This window comes from Balaenoptera ricei, chromosome 1 (genome assembly GCF_028023285.1).
Source record: "Balaenoptera ricei isolate mBalRic1 chromosome 1, mBalRic1.hap2, whole genome shotgun sequence".
Classification (NCBI taxonomy): Eukaryota; Metazoa; Chordata; class Mammalia; order Artiodactyla; family Balaenopteridae; genus Balaenoptera; species Balaenoptera ricei.
The window spans coordinates 36,621,705-36,641,937 of NC_082639.1; the positions used below are offsets into that span (position 1 = coordinate 36,621,705).

The 20,233-nt window shown below is 46.0% G+C and overlaps 1 protein-coding gene across 2 annotated transcripts in view; it reads left to right on the top strand.

The window, feature by feature from the left end:
- Positions 1 to 529: 529 nt before the first annotated feature.
- RNF220 (ring finger protein 220) overlaps positions 530 to 20,233 on the top strand; it is a 216,601-nt gene continuing 196,897 nt past the window's right edge. For both annotated transcript variants that reach the window (XM_059921197.1, XM_059921207.1), the window contains exon 1: positions 530 to 1,154. In XM_059921197.1, the coding sequence (XP_059777180.1) occupies positions 530 to 1,154 (625 nt within the window). The remainder of the gene's footprint in view (positions 1,155 to 20,233) is intronic.

The window sequence follows — 20,233 nt, forward strand, 5'->3', positions numbered from 1 at the left end:
TAGAACCTGGTCTCTGAACACCAGGCCTGCCATGAGCAGTGTATGCAGGTGCAGGCCCTTTAAAATATAGACCCCACCTAATCTACTGGGTGACTTGGCCTTCCAAAGCTCATTTGCTCAGGGAATATTGTATTTGGAGGTTTTATGATTTTTTTTCCTTTGCTGGGCTCAGGCGCATTTCACCCGGAACGTGTAGGGACCAAAGTCAGCTACGCGTACATCACAGTAAGTTGTCTATTGATTTTCCTGAATGAAAATGGTCTGATGCTACTGCCCACTGGCTCCTAAAGCCTGTGGTGTCTCTTGCCCGAGCATCTGTACGCCAGAAGGATGGTGTTTCCATCACTTGGGGTTTCCCTTTTCTTTCCTCCCCCTGACCTTCCTCCCCCCTCTTTCTTTCTCTTTGCTGTTTCCGCAGGTCTTAGAAGGGGATGATTCCCCAGTAATATTCCCTGCCCTGATCCCAGGTGCCACTCCCTCCCAGGGAAGACTGCTTCTTGTGTGACGTCGGCCATAGAAAGAGACTCCGATGGACTTACACCGGGCAGCCTTCAAGATGGAGAACTCATCCTACCTCCCCAACCCGCTGGCATCCCCAGCACTGATGGTCCTGGCGTCCACGGCTGAGGCTAGCCGTGATGCTTCCATCCCTTGTCAGCAGCCACGACCCTTCGGTGTACCTGTCTCGGTAGACAAGGACGTGCATATTCCATTCACCAATGGTTCCTACACCTTTGCCTCTATGTACCATCGGCAAGGTGGGGTGCCGGGCACTTTTGCCAATCGTGATTTTCCCCCTTCTTTACTACACCTCCACCCGCAGTTCGCGCCCCCAAATCTAGATTGCACCCCAATCAGTATGCTGAATCATAGTGGAGTGGGGGCCTTCCGTCCCTTTGCTTCCACTGAGGACCGGGAGAGTTATCAGTCAGCCTTTACGCCGGCCAAGCGACTTAAAAACTGCCATGACACAGAGTCTCCCCACTTGCGCTTCTCAGATGCAGATGGCAAGGAATATGACTTTGGGACACAGCTGCCATCTAGCTCCCCCGGTTCACTTAAGGTTGACGACACTGGGAAGAAGATTTTTGCTGTCTCTGGCCTCATTTCGGATCGGGAAGCCTCATCTAGCCCAGAGGATCGGAATGACAGATGTAAGTACTTTGGTGCAGCCCTCCCCTAACCCCAGTAAGCCCTGCCTTACAATAGGATTCAACAGGTCGGTGGCATTTTTCATGCTCCTAGTAATGGGAAGGGCCGACTCCCTCCCATTCAATAGCTGTGGAGTGCTGACATTTACTTGTCTCTTGTCAATGAGCATTGATAGTTCTTGTAGGAAATGTTTTTCTGAAGGTAGCCAGAGGCACATTGGCCTGCACTGCCTTTCCCTACAGGGCACGATTGGCTTATTCTCTGGGGACTCTGGAGTGGAGGGGGTGCTGTATATGGACCGGAGTGAATGTCATTTCATTAGTAAGCGTAGGTTCCTAGGGAATTTGGGGGGCTCGAAGAAACCGTCCATCCCTCCTCTCCTTGCTATTCTCATTATGTTTCTCTGATGTCGGTATTATTTTTTTAGTTTTTCCATTGTATCACATCCAGCAGACTCCACGTGATTTTATTTTTCACAACTCTCAGCCCTACTCCAAATCAGGCTATTTTTCAGAGAAGGACAAAGGTGTCGTCAATCACCATAAAGCATTTCAAACAGCTGTGTTTTCCTTGCAATGGCAAGGCTAGAAAGCCGACTTGTCTTGGGATTTAACAGGTTTTCTGGGTGCTTATCCTGGGGCTCCCTTTTAGGACTAGACCCAGCTGGCCTGTGTGGCTGCTCTATATTTGATGCTCACAACTATTATTAATTTCTGCTTAGAGAACAGCTCTGTCATGTTCTCCAAGTGCCTTGCTGGGCTCCGGCTACACTCACTAATAGTTGGGGCTAAACCTTTACTTGGAACTTGTAGAGTAGGAGTGTTGAACTCTGCCATCTTCGCCTCTAATATAATCAGAAAATAATTGTGTTTTGAAGCTCCTGGACTATGGGTAGACCCCACAGAGCAGTTTTCTTCAAGCCTGGTGAGAATTTATGAACTGAGGGTGTTTTTCCACCCGATCCTTTGTTCTAAGATTTGCTTCATTTTATTTTCTTAAGAAAACTACATCTGAGGTTTGCTTTCCCCTCTTCTCTATTTTTTGTGCTCCCGTCCTCTCTATAACCACCACCACGAATGTCATTTTTTTCCTCTTCTCTTTATGATGCCGAGGAGAGTAATAGAGACGTTGCAGCTCTCTCCCCTGTCGGCACTGCTTCCTCAGGCTGTCTCCTTGAATTAGGCACTGTGTTAACTTTCCTGCGCTAAAAGGCATCTGCCTAAACCCAGCGTACCTTTTCAATAAAAGTCATCATAAAATCAACCTGCCTTGTAAATCCATCGCTCTTTGGTTTTGAAATATGTTGCGAGTGTGTCTTTTATGTCAGCGTCTGTAAGCCCAAGACCTCTCCACTTAAGGGAGAAGGCTGCTATCTGACAGCACAACTGCCCACGTTCTCTCTCTCTCTCTCTCTCTCTCTCTCTCTCTCTCTCTCTCTTTTGCTTTAGCTCCTATTCCACCTTTTCCCTTTCTGTACAGCTGATGTGTGAGTGTGTGTATGTGTGTGTGTGTGCTGATCCTGCTTTGGGAATATACTTGCTGAACACGGATTGGCGTTGTGTCGGTCTGTTTTAGTTTAGTGTAGTTTAGTTTTCATTTGTCGAAGTGCAAGTGATCAAGGCAAGCTCTAACCTGACCTCTGGCCAAAACTGTCCTGGGTTCGGGTGTGACAGATTCTGCTCCTTTTTTCTCCAAACACAAGTTGAAAATGAAATCCTCTTAAAACTAACATGCCACAGAGTAACACCTGGAGATCAAGATTCCTTTCTTCTCTCCTAACAAATCCAGCTTGTCTCCATTTTTCCATTTTTTAGCCCAAACCTGTCTCAGACCCCCAGAGCAGGAAGAAGCTTGTTAGTCAGGTCAGCACTCATAGATGTGGATATCCATTCCCCTCTGAGTGTCAAAGCCATAACTCTTCTGTTTGCCTGGTTTGCATTGTGTAGGGGTGCCATCCCCCATGGAGATGGATCCCTCACACAGGAATACGCCTGGGTGGAGAAAAATTAAATGAGTCTGTCTCCCAAAGTGAAATGGAGTTCTGACCTTGAAATTAATGAGATTCTGATCAGAAGGGTGGGGAAACTTCTTTATTTCAAAATGTAGTGTTGTATAAATTGGAGCCCTTTCCCCTTTTATTTGTTTAAAATATGCTTTAATGAGTATTTTGTGTTCTCTTTTTTCCCTTACACAAACGTTAGACCTTGTAGGCGTGTCTGTGAGTGTAGACTGTCCACTCACATTATTATCTAGAGTTGCATTTGTGACTGATCTTAAATGAGAAATAAAGGTACAAAGTGAATAGGAGAATGTTACCCTGTGATAACCCTGGATTTGTGCTCCTTTCTCCTTTCCTTCCCTTGGGTGGGGTAGCAGCCTTCACAGGGTTGTACTGGGGAGCATTTGGTGCTTTTCATTTTGAGTTTTTGGAAGGCTGGGGAAACATTTTTCTGTAAGGAAGGGTCGAAGAGGCACCATGACAAAGTCTGCTGCAGCTTTCTTGGCTCCTGTCATATGCCGACGTGTGTCGGAATATTTATGGTCTGTTTTATGTAAATACATATTTAAGGGCCGTTAGAAGGCCTGATTATTCCCACTAGATGCCTTTCAGGTCCTCCCTACAGAACCGTTTTGAAATAAGTAATATTTCTCAGATAATCGAGTGACAGTATACAAGACTGCTTCCAAGGGGAGAGCTTGAGGGGCAGATGGGGCAGTGAGGGGGTGGGGAGGCAAGAAGAGAGAGGATAGAAAGTGTTCAAAAGAGCAAAGTGATAGGATACAGAGGCTTTTGCCCAGATTGCCAGAAATTAACCGTGTATATTTTAGGTTTTGTAATTCTTAAAATTTAGAGTTAATCTTTGATATGGTTGACTGATTTTTCAGTTTTCATATAAATAAAATTTTTTTCATAAAATGTAAGAAATGTTTTAATTAAATACAACAGTAAAACTCCTAAATAAGCATGTAGCTTTAGGGGTTTGCTGCGGGGTGGGATGAGTATGTGTGTGTGTGTCCCTTACTTAGAGCAGAAGTTTTATGACTGAGTTTTAAGTCAATGAAAAAAATCAGTTTTACAGTGGAAACACTGACAGTTTTTACTCTCGCAGCCTCCCCTTGCTCACACACTGCATCCATATGCAGATATGTCCACATCTGAGAGCATTTGAAAGAGGGGCCTGCAGACATGGTGTAATGCACACGTGTTCTTTCCTTAAATCTGGGTACTGATAGGCAGGATTTCTTTTGTGATTAAATATGCGTTTTTGTAGAAAGAAATGTAGCTATTTGGGTAAAGTATTGTCTCTCCTAGTAGATGATTCCAGTTTGCTTGCCTGTTCATCTACTTGGCATCACAGGTGATTCCTGAGGTAGGTGTTGGGCTCTATGGAAAAAAGAAGCCTTTACTCAACAGGACTGACTTATGTGCCCTGGAAAAAGGGAGAAGTATTTTGTGAGAAGCCATTCGTGGAGGATGCATGATTCCCCAGGAAGGGGACTGAGGTAACTCCTGTTTATTGTCGTGCTCTGAACCCGTCTCCAAGGCTCCTTGTCCAGGGAAATGAGGTGAAAATTTATGGACCAATTACGAATAGTCCACGTGTGTCTTACATATGAAGTGTCTACAGATATGTTTCCCAGGGCTTTTAAAATAAACATTTCCTCATTAAGGAAACTTTACAACAAAAGGGAAAATAAGTATTCTCTGCTGCCTTGTGCTAGAATCTATACATTTATTACCCCCTTAGCACTCTGGTTCTTATCATGTGCATTTCCTGATTGTTGTCTGTAGACCACTCCTGTGCCCAGTTCCTGTCTGGGTGACACAGCAGTTGGAGTTGGCTAGGATGCATGCTCACCCTGAGGGCTGAGAGGGATCAGAACTGCCCTTGGGAAGTGATGGCGGGCCCTGCCTTCTGGCTCACCTCAGAGATGGGCACTGGGCACTGACCCCAAGTGGCCCTCTTTCTTTGCCCTTCCCTGTGGTCAGGCAGATTCACAGGTAGGCAGGGAACCCTGTGGCTCACAGTAGTTCCCAGATGTTCTGCTTTGCTCTCGTCTTTGATATATTCGAAGTCATTCAAATTTGAAAAGCCCTGAGTAGGAGAGATGGTATTTTGACTCTGAGATGTGTCTTTACAAAGGCACGTATTCTTGAAGACCCTATGTCCTAGGAATCAAATCAGCTGAGCCCACATAGGCCCAGGGCAGCCTGGAATGAGCAGGGCTGGCCACATCGTGGGGGTGGTGTTAGGGGCGCTACTTCCCAAGGGCTCTGGGACTACCCAGGACTACCTCTGGGTAGCGACCTTGATCTGGGCTTTTAGGAGAATTGGTCTTGCTGGGAAGAATGTTTGGGGCGGTTCTCAGGTCACCAGGCTCAACTTCTGGATTGTAGCTGGAGCAGATGACCACCCTGAAAGGGTGCAGAAATCACCAGAAAGATGGGTCAGATGGTGCCCTCTGTACTGATTGCCCAGACCTAGCCCGGTTGTCGGCTCAGCTGCTCCCGGGGTTCTCGCGGAGTCCCTTTTCCCTCCCCATCTGGGGTGGGTCAGGGAGGAGGGGGCGAGAACTCCTGTGATGTGTGTGGTTGTTTCTGGTTGTTCACCCCCAACACAGTCATGGAGACTCCTTTTCATGCTGCTAGGTTTAATTGTCTTGTCGGGATAAAGAAATGTTTGCACAGCTAAAGTGGGGCCGGGCTGGACGGGAGCAGTCCCTGATGGCTGCAGAGCCATCTGGCCTGGCTTGGCTTGGCTCGGCTCGGCGCGCCGCTGGCCCGCCCGGCGGCTGGGCTCGCTCCCGCTCCCGCTCCCGCTCTTCCCCTGCCTTCGCTCCACGCCGCGCCGCTCTGGTCGGCGGCTGCCTCCTCGCACGGCCGGAATGCCTAATCACCATGGTGAGAAAACGGACACCACAGCCGTCCTCCCTCCTTGCCTCGCGCCCTCCCTCCCATCAATTGTCATGCAGAAGTGATCCGGGCTGCTGTTTCCTCGCGGCCGCCAGCCAGCCCCTCGCCGCTCCCGGCAGAAGGGTGGCTAGTAATTGATCGTTTGGGGGAGGGGGCGCGGAGAGGCGCGAGGCCGGCGAGGGGGGGAGGAAGGACCACAGAGTGGGTCCCGTTGGCTCACTTGAAAAGGACCCCCAGCCTCCGCCACGGAGATGGCGTTCAAGTGGTTTCAGAAATGTTGGTGACCTCGCCGTCGCTCGGCCGGACTCGGAGGCTGCGGGAGAACTCCGGGCGCTACCCCGGGGCCGGGCGAGCACCGCGCCGCCGCCGCCGCCCGCGGCCGGGACCCGAGGGCCGCCTGGTCCCCCACCCCCGCCCCGCCCCGCCCTCCACGCCCAGCGCCCCCAGGTCGCACTGAGAACCGAGCCCTGGGCCGGTTTCCTGTACGTCGTCCGAGCCGCAGAGAGATGGGGTCGGGGTGAGGGGGTGGGAGGGGTTGTGGCCGAGGAGGGGGCGCGCCCACGCGGAGGTCTGGGCGATCGGGGACCCGGCGGGAGGTGCAGATGGGCGGGTGGCGGAGTGAAGAGGCTAGGGGACACTGAGCGGGGAGAGAGAGCTTGGGGGGCGAGGCTGGGGGAAGGCGGGAGTGGGAGGAGGGAGCGCGCAGGGCGCCGGGGCGCGTCGAGCCGGGGGCATGGACGTGTGCACGCGCGCATCTGGATCTGGCGTCGCCACCGGCATCCGAGGACTTTGAGGTTTCTCACGTAGGTTCGAAATGTTTTCCCCGTCCGTCTTGCTTTTCAAGTCCGGGAAATGTTTCCCAAGTCCCGGGGTTCGTGAATCGGCAGGATGGCTGGTATTCGGGCGAGGCGAGTCGCGGTCACCTCTGACCGTCTGAGGCTCGCAGCCAGCACAGCGGGGCTCGTTAATGTCCGGGCAATTTCTGGAACTCTTCCCACGGGAAGTTTTCCGGGGCTGCCTTCCGGTCAGTGGCCCCAGGTTGATTATTTGGTGGCCCTTTTTTGTTTGAAAACAAAAAACACACATTGTATCCAAATAACAAAAGTTGCTTTCCCTCCCCACCCCTTTTCCTCATTAGGCAGGGAAGAGGAAACTAAAAAATAGAATTATATTTTTATATTGGTTTATCTTATTTTTAACCCTTATTAACTACACCCATCTGGTTAGTAAATATTGGCACACTTTGAAATAGAGTCTTTGTAAATAGTCCAGATTTGGAGTGACAATACACTTAATAGAGTTATATTTTTATGATGGATTTTCATATTTTTAACTCTTTTTAGCCACATCTCTCTGGTCAAAAAATATCAGAACACATGTTGGAATGTACTCTTTATAAATACTTGAGATTCGGAGTGATGTTACATTTTATTGTAAAACCCACACGATTTTAACACCAAAATAACAATAATTTTTGGATTTAAATATTCTCTTCACACAGTTCGGCAACATTTCCCAGTGCCATTTTACCCCTCCTGAAGAGAGATGAGCTGCAGACCTAAGGATGACGTATTGCTATATAGCAGCTAAAATGCCTTAAAATTTTTTAAAAATGCCATTTAAGTTGTGGCATTTGTGGTTGAAAAGAGTGTGTTTTTATCCTTTGGAACCTCAAAGTGTGTGCTACAGAGTGGAAATTTCTAAATATCTCTTTCTTTGGGACAAGGAGGAGAATTTTCTGCAAAAGAACTTTCACCTACTTAGTCACTCTGTTGTGCCTTTTCCAGGAAGAGGTCCTGAGTTGGGGCTATGGGTTTAGACCTGGAGAAATGAGAGGCTGTAGTATGAATCAGTCAATCTGGTAGATGCTAAGTAAACAGGAGTAATTCATGCCCTTCCAGCCTTACCCAATGGATCAGACTTTTCTATTATCTCAGTCACATTTTAGTTTCAGTGTTAAAAAAATTTTTAGCACTAAATCAGTACCAATCACAGCAAAGCGTTCAATAAGTGTTTGTTGAGTATTGAATAAATTGATGGCAGTGATTATAATCTAATTTTTACTTTAAGTTTTCATCAATTTGCCACTCTTCAGCCTTACACTGGATAGTATCCATAAAACTGTGCTATCCCAAAGGTGTAGTGGTTTGAGGAAAGAAAGGAAGAATTTATATACCTTGAGTTTTGATGAGGAGGTAAGGAAGGAGTTTTTTAAGAGACGTGCAATTACCTTTCTCAAATACAGATTTATTGTGTTATTTTGGTTAAAAAACTTTCATAGCTTAAAAAATAATTTAAAATTTGCTTTTCTCTCCTAACTCTCTAGAAACCTAAGGTTGGAGTCTATCCCCTACCCAAATGTTTTCCCACAGCATTACATCTCCTATCATGGAGTCTACAAAAACAGATCTTCTTTGGGTGTGTATTTTAGGAAAAAAAGTTTCTACCTAGATCCTGGTTGCAGCTGGAACCAGACAAGTGATGTGGGAGTTTTGTAGACACATACAACCATCTGGCAATTCAGACATTTGACTGGCAATTTTCTCTGTGGAATGTGTTCTGAGTGAAGATGACCTAGAGGAAACGAAAGTTGTGTTTCTGGGGGGAGACATGGTGCTGCATCCAGTACATTCTGTTCAGCAGACACAGAGCTTTAGGAAAGTCTAGAGCTGCATGGGTGAAGAAGGAACCTTTTGGTACAGTCTCATGAGAAATCAAGCCCGGTAAGCCTTAGTGTGACTCACCAGATGAGGGTTGTCTTTTTCCACTGAAATTCATTTGCAGGCTGAGACTTATGGCTTCGCATCCATCTTACAGCAGCAGACAGTCAGAAAGCTGTAGGGAGGGGGCAAGGGCCAGCCCTGGAGAGACCTTTGCTTTATATTCAGGTATATGATTTCCATTTAGGTGCTAGCTGATCCTATATTGCTCTCACTTGACCTTGCTTTTCAGAGTTTGATCTACACTGAGTCAGAATGGCCTAGCATAATAAATACCTGTTAGAGGGATAAATACTGTATTTGCCCCTTTGAGCCTCAACTTGAAGGTGTTTCACATCAAAGGTGGGGAGGCAATATAACATAGTGGCTATGAGTTCAGCCTCTGGAGTAAAATCATGACCCTTTAGCTTACTTGCTCTGTGACCTTGGGCAAATTGCTTAACCTCTCTGGGCCTCAGTACTCTCATCTGTAAAGTGGGAATTACACAACCTAAAAGGGTTGTTGTGAAGGACTGAATGAGATTAAGCACACTGATAATGCTTAGAACAGTTCCTCACACATACTAAGTGTGCAATACATAATGACTATTATTATTTTCAAGGACAATCTGGTGGTATAATCTTCCTTGTTAGAAGCACTGATGTAGACAAACACAGGGTCATTACTGACTAGCATGTATGTAGGATCCTTTCACGCACTCATGCCTTATGGTGATGTGGAAGAGGGAGGGAGAAAGGCTCAGAGCCCTTTTCTGTGATAGCAGCTGCTTCACCTCCCTGCATTATTATCCATCCACCAGGATAAGCCCTGGTGGCCCTCTGACCTCTTTCTTCCTTCATTTTATTAAGAAGCAAGGTAATATTATAGTTAAAGAAACTGAGTCTCTGAGTCAGGAAGGGACTTGACTAGGATTAGATATCTAGGCAGTGGCCCAGGTTAGAGAATCTGAATCTCATCATATCTTCTTATTCTGGAATTTTGTATTATCAGATATTATTTGAAATAAATGGGCCATTACAATTTGTGTGTGCTAGAAATTTGGGCCATATATAATAGGATTTGCTTTAATGGTATTTGACTAGTATTAGAATTCAGAGTCCCAGAGTTTCTAGTATGTCCTCAGATTTTAAGTTATACAGGCACTTTTCCCCTCTTGCCTATGTGAGAGAAATCTGTGAACCTTCCCCCATCTGTGTGTGTCACAGTCCCACAGCATGATGGATTGTCTCTGCTTGGGGGAGGCTTAGGAAGGGGCTTGAAGAGGCCTTGTAGGTCAGGAGAGAAATACAGCAGCAGGACTGAGCCTGGCGGGGGGGGGGGGGGTGGGTGGGCAGGGGGCTGCTGGGGAGAGATTAGCAGGGGAAGGGGAGGGCAGGGTTGGGCGGGGATAGGCCTCTTCCATAGTGTCTGTGTGCATTCTCCTAGGAGTAAAAGAGGGCTGTCCATTACCCTGAGCGCACAAATAAACTCAGTGTTTTTCTCTTTGTAGAAAGAAAGCCCCAGGGGGCTTGGGAACACCAGAGAATGACTGCACATCAGTAGGAGAGGTGGGGAGTAGGAGGATGGGAGTGGGAAAGACTGACCCTCTGCCTGAGGACCTTGGATTTGAGTCTGTTATTTAAATATAGGTTTCTCTTCACATATATACATAGCAGAAAATAGCCATTGGAGGCCAGTTGTCTGATACCTCAATCCCCATCCGTTCCTTCATGGCTCCATTTAAGAGAAGGGGTTCAAGTCGCTCTGGGGGGCAAAATGTCTCTGTAGATCATAGAGCACCCACTCCTCTCTCCCAGTCCCCAGTCCTTTCCACACACAGACACAGAAACGTATGGGATGTAGGAAGGGAAACGCTGAACATTCTTAATTTTGAGTTTTTAAAGAAGGGTGGAAAGTCTGGGATTTAGGCCCAAATACCACAGTCATAGGAAGGAACTCTAGGAAAGGAAAGAGTTGGGTCTGAGAGGTAGATAGTGAGGTAAAGGCAGCAGCGCATGCGAGGGTAAGTAATCAGCAGGACTGCAGTTAGGGCCTAGGCTTCAGCTTCCTTCCTGAGCAGTAAAATTAAAAAAAAAAAAAAAAAAAATCCTTAGAACAACAAAAGTCTGGACGCATGGGCTTCCTTCCTGACAGGCCAACCTGGTGGGGCTTCATTCAGCCTGAGCAGCAGTCAAGGCTGATTTATGGGTAAGAGGTCCCAGACAGACATGTGCTCTTAACCCTTTCCTAACTGCTGAGGTGCCTCCTTGCAAATGCTGCCCTCCTCTTCCAGTTTCCCATCATGGCGTGGGTAGCTTTTTATTGTGGTTGTTTCTTTATTCAAAGCGAGTACCTGCTGCTGAAGGACCTAATATCTTCTTCATGAAAAAGCTGGGTCTCTGGAAGTTGAATGACTTGAAATTTCGAGATCTTACCATCCAGTCTGTGATGGCTGGCATTGTGGCTTCTGGCTGGTATAACTCTCAGGCTCTTGGTGACATTACATTGACTTTGGAGTGTTGTGTCCATCTCAGATCATGGCAAGTGCCTCCTGGAATCTGTACTGGGGTGATCCTGTGAGCCTCCGATCTACATCTATAAAATACTGATACTGCAGAAGGAATGGTGCTGCTTCATCTTGGGTGTTTTTTGGTGGCGTTGTGGGTAAAACTGCAGCAGAGTACAGGAGGCATGGTTCAGTTTCCAACCTGATAGAAAGTATGATACACTCATCAATTCATTTAATCATTCAACCAGTATTTCCTAAGTACTTGTGTCCTTCCAGACACTGTGCTGGGTGCTGGGGATACGATGATGAGCAAGACAGATTAGAGTTGCTGCCTTACTGGAGCTGAAAGCTTAACAAGCAGTTGCAGGATGTTGTGAAAAGTACTCTAATAGGGGAAATATAAAACACCATGGGGTTAGAAGCAGGAGCACCTATCTTGTCTGTGAGTCAGGGATAGCTTTCTGGAGGGAGTGACCTTTAAGCTGATATCTGAAAATCAAGGAGTTACTTATTCAAAGAGGCTAGGTGTGGCAGTTTGCTTTTCTGGACCAAGTATTGCATCTGAATGCGGAAAAAAGAACTCCGGAGCTTCCAAAGATTGCTCATGATGGTGAGTAAGAATAGAATTTCTCTCTACCAGGGCCTCAGACCTGACCTTGGGTCTCCATTATATTTCATCCTATAGCCAGGCATTCTTGAGAATGTCCATTTGGTGCTTATATGGTTCTGAGGCCCAGCATCATGTAGGGTCTTGCTTTTAAAGTAACTTTCTAAAGATCAGTCACTATAAAATACTTTCTGATGACGTATGATATCTTAAGACCCATGAGCACACAGAACCATGCTTGGGATGGAGTAGACACTCAGGAAATATTTGCTGAATGCAGGAGGACCATGACCCTGCTGATGTTTAGTGGGATAGATTAAGTGCCCTAAGCTTTATACTAAAGTTCATGCTCAGCTATGTACTTTGCCCTGCATGGAGACCTGATGGATCTCAGGATCTAGAGTACTTCCTGGCCATTAAACTAAGCCACATCGCACCGAGGATTCTTGGCAAGATTTCTTGGCAAAGTTTCCTATGGGAGGTGCATTGCACAGACTTGACTTGCACGAGGGAGGTTAGGAGAGTAGTGCCAAGACTACCGAAGAAGGAAAAAAAGAAGGCGAAGCCAACTGTTGTCCCAGCCTGGCTCATGTAGGCATCCTAAAAACAGTTCCTTCCAGCCGGGGCCTCGGGACTCCGCCGTCTCTGCTGTGGTTTTCCTTCCCCTGGCCTCTTATCGCCATTGTCGTAGCTCTACATGCACAGCATTTCCTGAGCTCCTGTGTGTAGAGCCCTGGGCTCTGCGCTGTTTGCGGGGGAGTCAAAGAGTTAGGAGATGATACTTCCTCTTCTTGAGGGCCTTATGGTTAAGGTGAGTAGTTAGGATGTACATGTGAAAAAGAAACAATAATGTAAGATAACAGAAAGATAGGACTCTGGGATTTCAGGAGAGGGAGTAATCCCCAAGGCTGGTTTCTCAAAATGTGATCTAAGGACCACCAGCATCCTGATCACTTGTGGTTGTGGTGGCGGAGGGGCTGGGTTGGGGATGGGGGAGAATGTTACTTATAATGCATATTCCCAGGGCCCACACCAGACGTCCTAATCAGAATCACAGGGAATGTGGCCTGGAAATCTGCATATTGAGCAAGCAGGTGGTTCTCCTTAAAGTTTATGACTCCCTCCTCTAGGGTGAGAGTCTCAGAGGGAAGCTCTGGCAGAGGAGTATGGCTTTGGAGGAAGGGGAGTCAGGACCAGGCAGTGGAGAGGGAGAGGCTGGGATTCCACTGAGGAGACCGGGGCTGGTAAGGGTGAAGACTCAGGGCTTGCCCACGGCAGTACCTTCTCCAGTCTCCTGTCGTGGGTGGGATCTGGCCAGCTGCCTCTCCTTTCCCGCTTTGCCTTCACTCCTCCTCGTGTTGTTTCCCCCTCCCTCCCTTATTGCCGATCAGCTGACTGTATTGGCGAAGACCTCCCCTTTCTTGGTGCAGCATTGTAATTGAGGTGGCCCAGCGGACGGGTTCATGGTGCTTAGCCAGATGTGAGGGAGGCCAGTGAGCGCTTTGGTGCTCCTTGGGCTCCAGCCAGCTTGTCTTCTCACTGCTGTTATACTGCCGAGAAGGGGCTGGAGAGTATTTTTTGCCAGCCTCCTCTCTCCTCTTCCCCCTGAAGCTTCTGTTGCTGAAATGCTCATTTGGAAAGAAAGAAGGGTTAGAGGAATCTCACAGTGTCAGAATCGGTCACCAGCACCTGCAGGCTGGCTCTCTGCTTCAAGCTTTAACCCTTCTGGGGGCAGCTGCCAGTGGGCAGGAGGTTAAAAGAGCCGCGAATAGGGGCCTGGTTCAAGGTTCGGGTGGCTGCAGACACCTGTACGCTAGTGGTTGCTCTTGGCAACCTTGCTAATGGACTTGGGCTGGTGTTCTTTTCCCAGCGTACTTGCCCCTTCTTAAACACTCATCACTTTGTACTGTAATTATTTGCTTAATTGTCCCACCTCCAAGGGCCCATGTCTGTCCCCTGTGTGACTCTATGCAGTATTTCTCCTCGTGTAGCGCCTGGTTCAATAAACATTTGTTGGGAGAGTAAGGGAACCCAGGACCACTGTTTCCTGGGCCAGGTTATGCTGAGCGTTGCCAGCTGGCCCTACCCACTGTGACCTAGTCTGAAGGACCACACAGGATCCACCAAGGGCTGGGCACCTCGTGGCACATTTACAAGTGGGAAGTGATGACAAGGAATAGAGGCGTTGGGTACAGCTCAGCGATGGGGCAGGAGCATCGAGCCAGAAGCTCTGACTTGTTATTTGCTAGTTGTGTAACTTTGGGCAAGTTGCTTTGTTTCTCTGAGCCCCAACTCCTCATGTATAAAACGGGAAGTGGCAGATAATCTTTGCCTTACCTTATAGGGTTCTTGAATCAGAAAAGATAATACAGATGTGTTTTGGTTATCTAAAAGTAACCATATAAAGGCCACACAATATATATATTTTATATATATATATATTATATATATATATATATATATATATATATATATATAATATATATATCCATCCCCTTTCAAGAACATCCATCTAAAGAGTAAAATGGTCTTAGGAGACTAAAGTAGTTTATGAAATACCTGAGTGTTCAACCTAGAGGGAGCCCTCTTACATGCTGTTTCATCCTTGAAGTTGGCTCCAGAAGAGAGGCTGCATTCCCTGACACTGGCTGCAGCTGTTTATTTTCCTAGGCAGTTTGGGACAAAAGTTGTGTAGACTTTTTGTGAACGTAGGTTGGCAGGCCCCTTTCTATAAAAGATCTGTGACATCTCAGCTGAAATTTTATCTTGCCAGATTCCCACTGAAAGGAATGTACGCTCTGCCTTTCTTCTCAGCAAAGTTCAGAGCATCTTTATTTTTCGGTTTCCAGGACCAGTGACTCTAATCCTACTTCGAGGAGGGAAATGTTTTGGCTCAGAGGCATAATGCTTTGGCCTAAGGAATGATAGGCAGAATCAAGGTGAAGAGGGCTTTCTGCCCTGGAGACCTTTCCTAGGCTGCGAGAATAGCCATGCTCTACAGGCGAGTAGGACAAGATGAAGAGGCCCTTGTCAGATTTGGAAGGATTTGGAAGGGCCTTCCCTTAGGGGAGAGCTTTAGAAGTCAGAGCTGGGCCAGGAGAATTGGAAAGAGCAAGCATTTGAAAAAGGCTTTACTTGTGCGGTAAACTTCACTGTGTGATTATTTAATAGACCATTAACAAGCAGATTCATTAACAAGATCTTAATTAACAAGTTCCAGGGTTATTCCTCCAACTTCCCAAGGGAACTGTTCTCCTCCTATTTAGTCCCAGAGACTTCCTATCCTCCTTAAACTAACCACACCAGATGCATTTAAATTCAGTCTTTTTATTGCGAGTGAAATGACTGTGGGCAAAGACAGGCACAGAGGCCGCTCCTAATAAGAATAGTAACACCTTTGGAGCACTTTCTAGGTGTCAGACCCAATTCTGAGTGCTTTACAGGCAATCATTTATTTAATCCTCATAACATTCCTATGAGATAGGTATTGTCATTTCCATTTTACAGATGAGGAAACTGAGGCCCAGAGCGTTTTAGCAACACACTGTACTCATTGTCACAACAGCAGGAAATAGCAGAGATGAGATTCAAATCCAGGCAGTCTGGCTCCAGAGTCAATGGGAAGGAGGAAAACCCCAGGAGAGGGAGGCCTGTGGGTCAGATTCATGAGGAAATAAGAATAAGAATAATCCTTGTATCTGCTCATCTGTGCTGGACACAGTTCTCAGTACCACACGTATGTATGTCAGGCTGCGTCCTTATGTGAAGTCTTCTGTAGTGAGCAGCTGTTAGGCACAATCTGTTGGCCGCTCATGAGCCTTTGTCACCCTGTCTCCACTGTGAGTTCTGTGAGGTGAGATGTGTGTCTTATTCATCTCTGTTCTCAGTACCTAGAGTGTTGCCTGGAACGTACTAGTTATGGTCTAAAACAAAACAAAACAAAACAAAAAACAGTTTGTCAAATGTACCCCTTGATGGAAGGGGAAAGATGCTTTAGCGTCTGCTAAGTCCTAGTGCTTCTCACGGTGCAGTGCCTGCCTTTGGGATACTTCGCACTTTACAGATACCACAATTCAGAAGACCTAACTCTGAGACAGGACAGCTTCATCTCATCTTTCTGTGCTTCAGTTTCCTCAGGATAAAGTAGAATTAGCACTAGTATCAATCCCCTAGGGTTGTTACAAGGATTAAATGTGTTCATATAAAATGCAAATCAAGTTCTAAGAACAGGCCCGGGCACAAAGTAAGCCTTTAATATGAGTTAGCTAGAATCACTATTACAGGGGCTTGGGCACAGATCTGAAGTCTCTTGAACCAGGATCTTCCCGTGACCCCCAACCTCTACTCTTGATAACATTACAGGGACAGTGAACTCTGGTGAGCCCTGATCTCTTATGGGTTTGTACAGTTTGTGACAGGTCTTTCTATAGCCAAAAGAATTCCCGATTGACATTAAGGAGCTGGTACCCACAATGTTGTCCTTCCTTCTTGGCTCCAGTTAAATGGGGCTGGGGCACGAAGGACTAGAACTCACCTGGTGACCCCCCTTTTTAACTGCCCTCAAAGGCATAGGGTGGAAATAACTAGAACTCTTACCCTGGAAAGGACAGTGAACCATCAGGACTTTCTTTTGGGATAAAGGGCTTGGTTAAGTCTTGTTGTTGGCCTCTGCCCTGCCAGCCACTCAAATAGCAAAGTCTGTGGGCCAGCTGTATTGGGGAGAGGATGAGGGAGTGGCAGAATGCCTAGAATCATTGGGAAATTTGAGCTAGGAAGGAACTATTGCAGGTTGCTTTATTTTTCTTATTATTTAATTACTTACCTGAAGCTTAAGACTGTGTTTTCCCCTTTATCCTAAGGGAAAAAAATTCCTTTTTCACTATCTAGATTCTCATCCCATTCTTACATTCTACAAAAACCCTTCTCCTCGGGCTTCCCTGGTGGCGCAGTGGTTGAGAATCCACCTGCCAATGCAGGGGACACGGGTTCGAGCCCTGGTCTGGGAAGATCCCACATGCCGCGGAGCAACTTGGCCCGTGAGCCACAACTACTGAGCCTGTGCATCTGGAGCCTGTGCTCCGCAACAAGAGAGACTGCGATAGTGAGAGGCCCGTGCACCGCGTTGAAGAGTGGCCCCTGCTCGCCGCAACTAGAGAAAGCCCTCGCACAGAAACGAAGACCCAACACAGCCAAAAATAAATAATTAATTAATTTAAAACAAAAAAACAAAAAAACCCTTCTCCTCAATCTCAACTTGAAGACTTCCTAGAACACTTGTTCTCATGGCTGGCCACTTTTGCTCCCACTCCTGTATCCACCCCCTGCCCCATCATCTGTAGTTAACGATCGATTGATGCTCATAAACCCCCAAACTGGCCTCCCTCTTCCCAACTTAGCATCCTTGTGTTCTTTCTAAGTAGCATGGCCACAATATCACTTTCTTTAGCAGCATTCTAACTTCTAAGAAGCTTAATAGGCAAGGAGATTGTGGGCTCTTTGACTTTCTCTGAGCCTCAGCCCTAAGTGGTTTATTCTATTAAGCTGATTCTTGATGGTGCATAGAGCTTCGCTGGATAAGAAGTTGGGGGCAGTGGGGGTGGGGTGCAGTTAGAGGCATAGGATGCTCTCAGTCCCCCTTCCACTCTGCCCCTCCCTCCAAGCCATTCCTGCCCTGTGATTCTGTTTTCAGAGCTCAGGAATGAAGGGAGTGGTAATGGAGCTAAAGTAAAGAACATTTCTTAGCAGACTTAAGAAGTTGGCCTTTTTCCCTGAGCTGTGCTTTGCCCTCTCCCCACTATCCTTCCTGCCCATTTGTTCCTGCTCTTCAATCAACCACTTTGGGATTTTTTTCCTTTCTTTCCTTCCACCTTAACTTTTGCCTCCACTCCCATTATAGCCACACACACAAAAAACAGTAATGAATAAAAATTAAGAACTATTGATTCAAAGGCAGGAAATCCAGGTGTGGAATGTAGGAAAAAATAACAGATTCAGTTCTAACAAGGAAACAATGCAGAATTCTTCTTGATGTTTTTCCTCAGAGTTATGCCAAGATGAATTTCTTCCTTCTGCTATTTGGACCCAGATTAAAGATTTTCGGGTTTCCCTATTAACATTCTTTCTTGCTTCAGGAGGGCCAGCAGGTTGGAGAGCAGAAGAGTGTCTGTTTTTTACTGAATCACGGTCAGCTGCAGAGAAACTTTAAGGGAACTTTGTGAGCAGGAAAAATGGGGCTGTCGGAGAATTGAGGGAAGGGAATCACGAGTGTAAGTGTAGAAAAAGTACAGGACAGACTTCACAGAGGAGGCAGGAAGAAAACCAGAAGTGATCAGAAAGCTAAAAAGAAGGAAAGAAAACTTGAAGATGGAGGCAGGAAGACGATGGAAATTTTGAAGCATTTCAAGGAATTACACATATTTTGTTTGATAACACAGCCATTGTTGGTGAAGGTATGGGGAGACAGGGTCCTGTACACATCATTGGTGGGAGCGTAAAGTGGTACAGTCTCTTTGGAGGGCAGGTTAGCACTATTTGCCTATGAAAGTTTTAAATGCAAATATCCTTTGATGAGATTCAACAATAAGAAATTATCCTACATATATTTGGTCGAGTACCTAAAGATGTATGTACTTTATAGGATTGTTTGTAATTTGAAAAAACAGAAGCAACCTAAATGTAGATTGATAGGGAATTGGTAAAATAAATTATGATACATCTGTATAAGAGAATATTAGGTAGTGGTTTTTAAAAATGAGTTAGAGCCATATGTGCTTATATGTAAAACAAGGTACAGAGAAGTATATGACCCCTTTGTATAGAGAAGAAGATACGTATATATCTTTATATTGATATTTGCATGCAGAACTTTTGAAAGGGTGCAAAATTAATTGTTGACAGTAGTTTCCTTTGAGGAGTATGACCGAGATGGAAAGTAGGAGTAGTACCTTTTTTTTTTTAAACTTTGAGTTTATTTATTTATTTACTTATTTATTTATGGCCGTGTTGGGTCTTCGTTTCTGTGCGAGGGCTTTCTCTAGTTGCGGCAAGCAGGGGCCACTCTTCATCGTGGTGCACGGGCCTCTCACTATCACGGCCTCTCTTGTTGCGGAGCACAGGCTCCAGACGCGCAGGCTCAGTAATTGTGGCTCATGGGCCTAGTCGCTCCGCGGCATGTGGGATCTTCCCAGACCAGGGCTCGAACCCGTGTCCCCTGCATTGGCAGGCAGATTCTCAACCACTGCGCCACTAGGGAAGTCCAGGAGTAGTACTTTTTATTTTACGCTCTTCTGTGGGATTTGAATAGTTAGCAAGTACATGTACTATTTTTATAATTTAAAAATCTGGTTTATAATTTAAAACAGATAACGTGGAAGTACTGGAGCAGAAAAAGGACGCTAGGTAAAAACTACAGAAATCCAAATAAAAAGTATGGACTTTGGTTAATAATAGTGTATCAATATTGGCTCGTTAGTTATGACGAAGTACCATACTAAAATAAGATGTTAATAATAGGGGAAACTGAGTGTGAGGAATATAGGAACTTTCTGTACTATCTTTGCAACTTTTCTGTAAATCTAAAAACTATTCTAAAAGATTTATTTTAAAAAAGACAATTTGGAAGACTATTTTATGGGAAAGGTCCATAGCCTAGCATCTAAAGATTGAATCTTAGAGAGATGAATTGATAAAATTGAATGATTCGTCTGGTTCTAGAACTAATTACTAATTGGTTCCATTTCTTTCAAACGGCCAAGTGGGATGAGATGTACAGTCACAATTGCTGGACAAGTGTCTGATTTCTTGTTGTTGTTTATTAAATTAATTTTCTTTTCTGAATTAGTTTGTAAAAAAGTTTAACTGATGGTTGTTTCAGTTTCAACGTCCAAAAAGTACAGACTGGTCCGGGAGCTATATGGTGAAGGAGTTTCAAAAATGAAGAGACTTAAAGGTGGTCAAATGCTTGCTGCTTTCTTCAGATGAGCAGGGTGGGGTGGACAGAGTGCAGATGTGAAGGGTATGTGGATTCCCACTTAACTAGCTCCGTTTATGGCCATTTCTATGAGATTTGCCTCTCACATCGGCACTGCAGCCAAGTAGAAGCAGGCCAGAAGACTCCATCCCTTGCCATCCTCTAAGTGGGGTTCCTTTCCTCCATGTACCATGAGGGCTAGTGGTGGCCATTGGCAGTTCTTTGCAGCATTAGGGTCTAGAAAACACAGACCTGCCATTGGCTCAATATATGTCCACATCTGTCTTTCTGCCACTGATGGTAAGAAATGGTTAAGACCACGTATAAGAAATGTTCCCTCTGAATTAGTTTACATGCCAGCCAGAGGAAGGAGGACTTGGT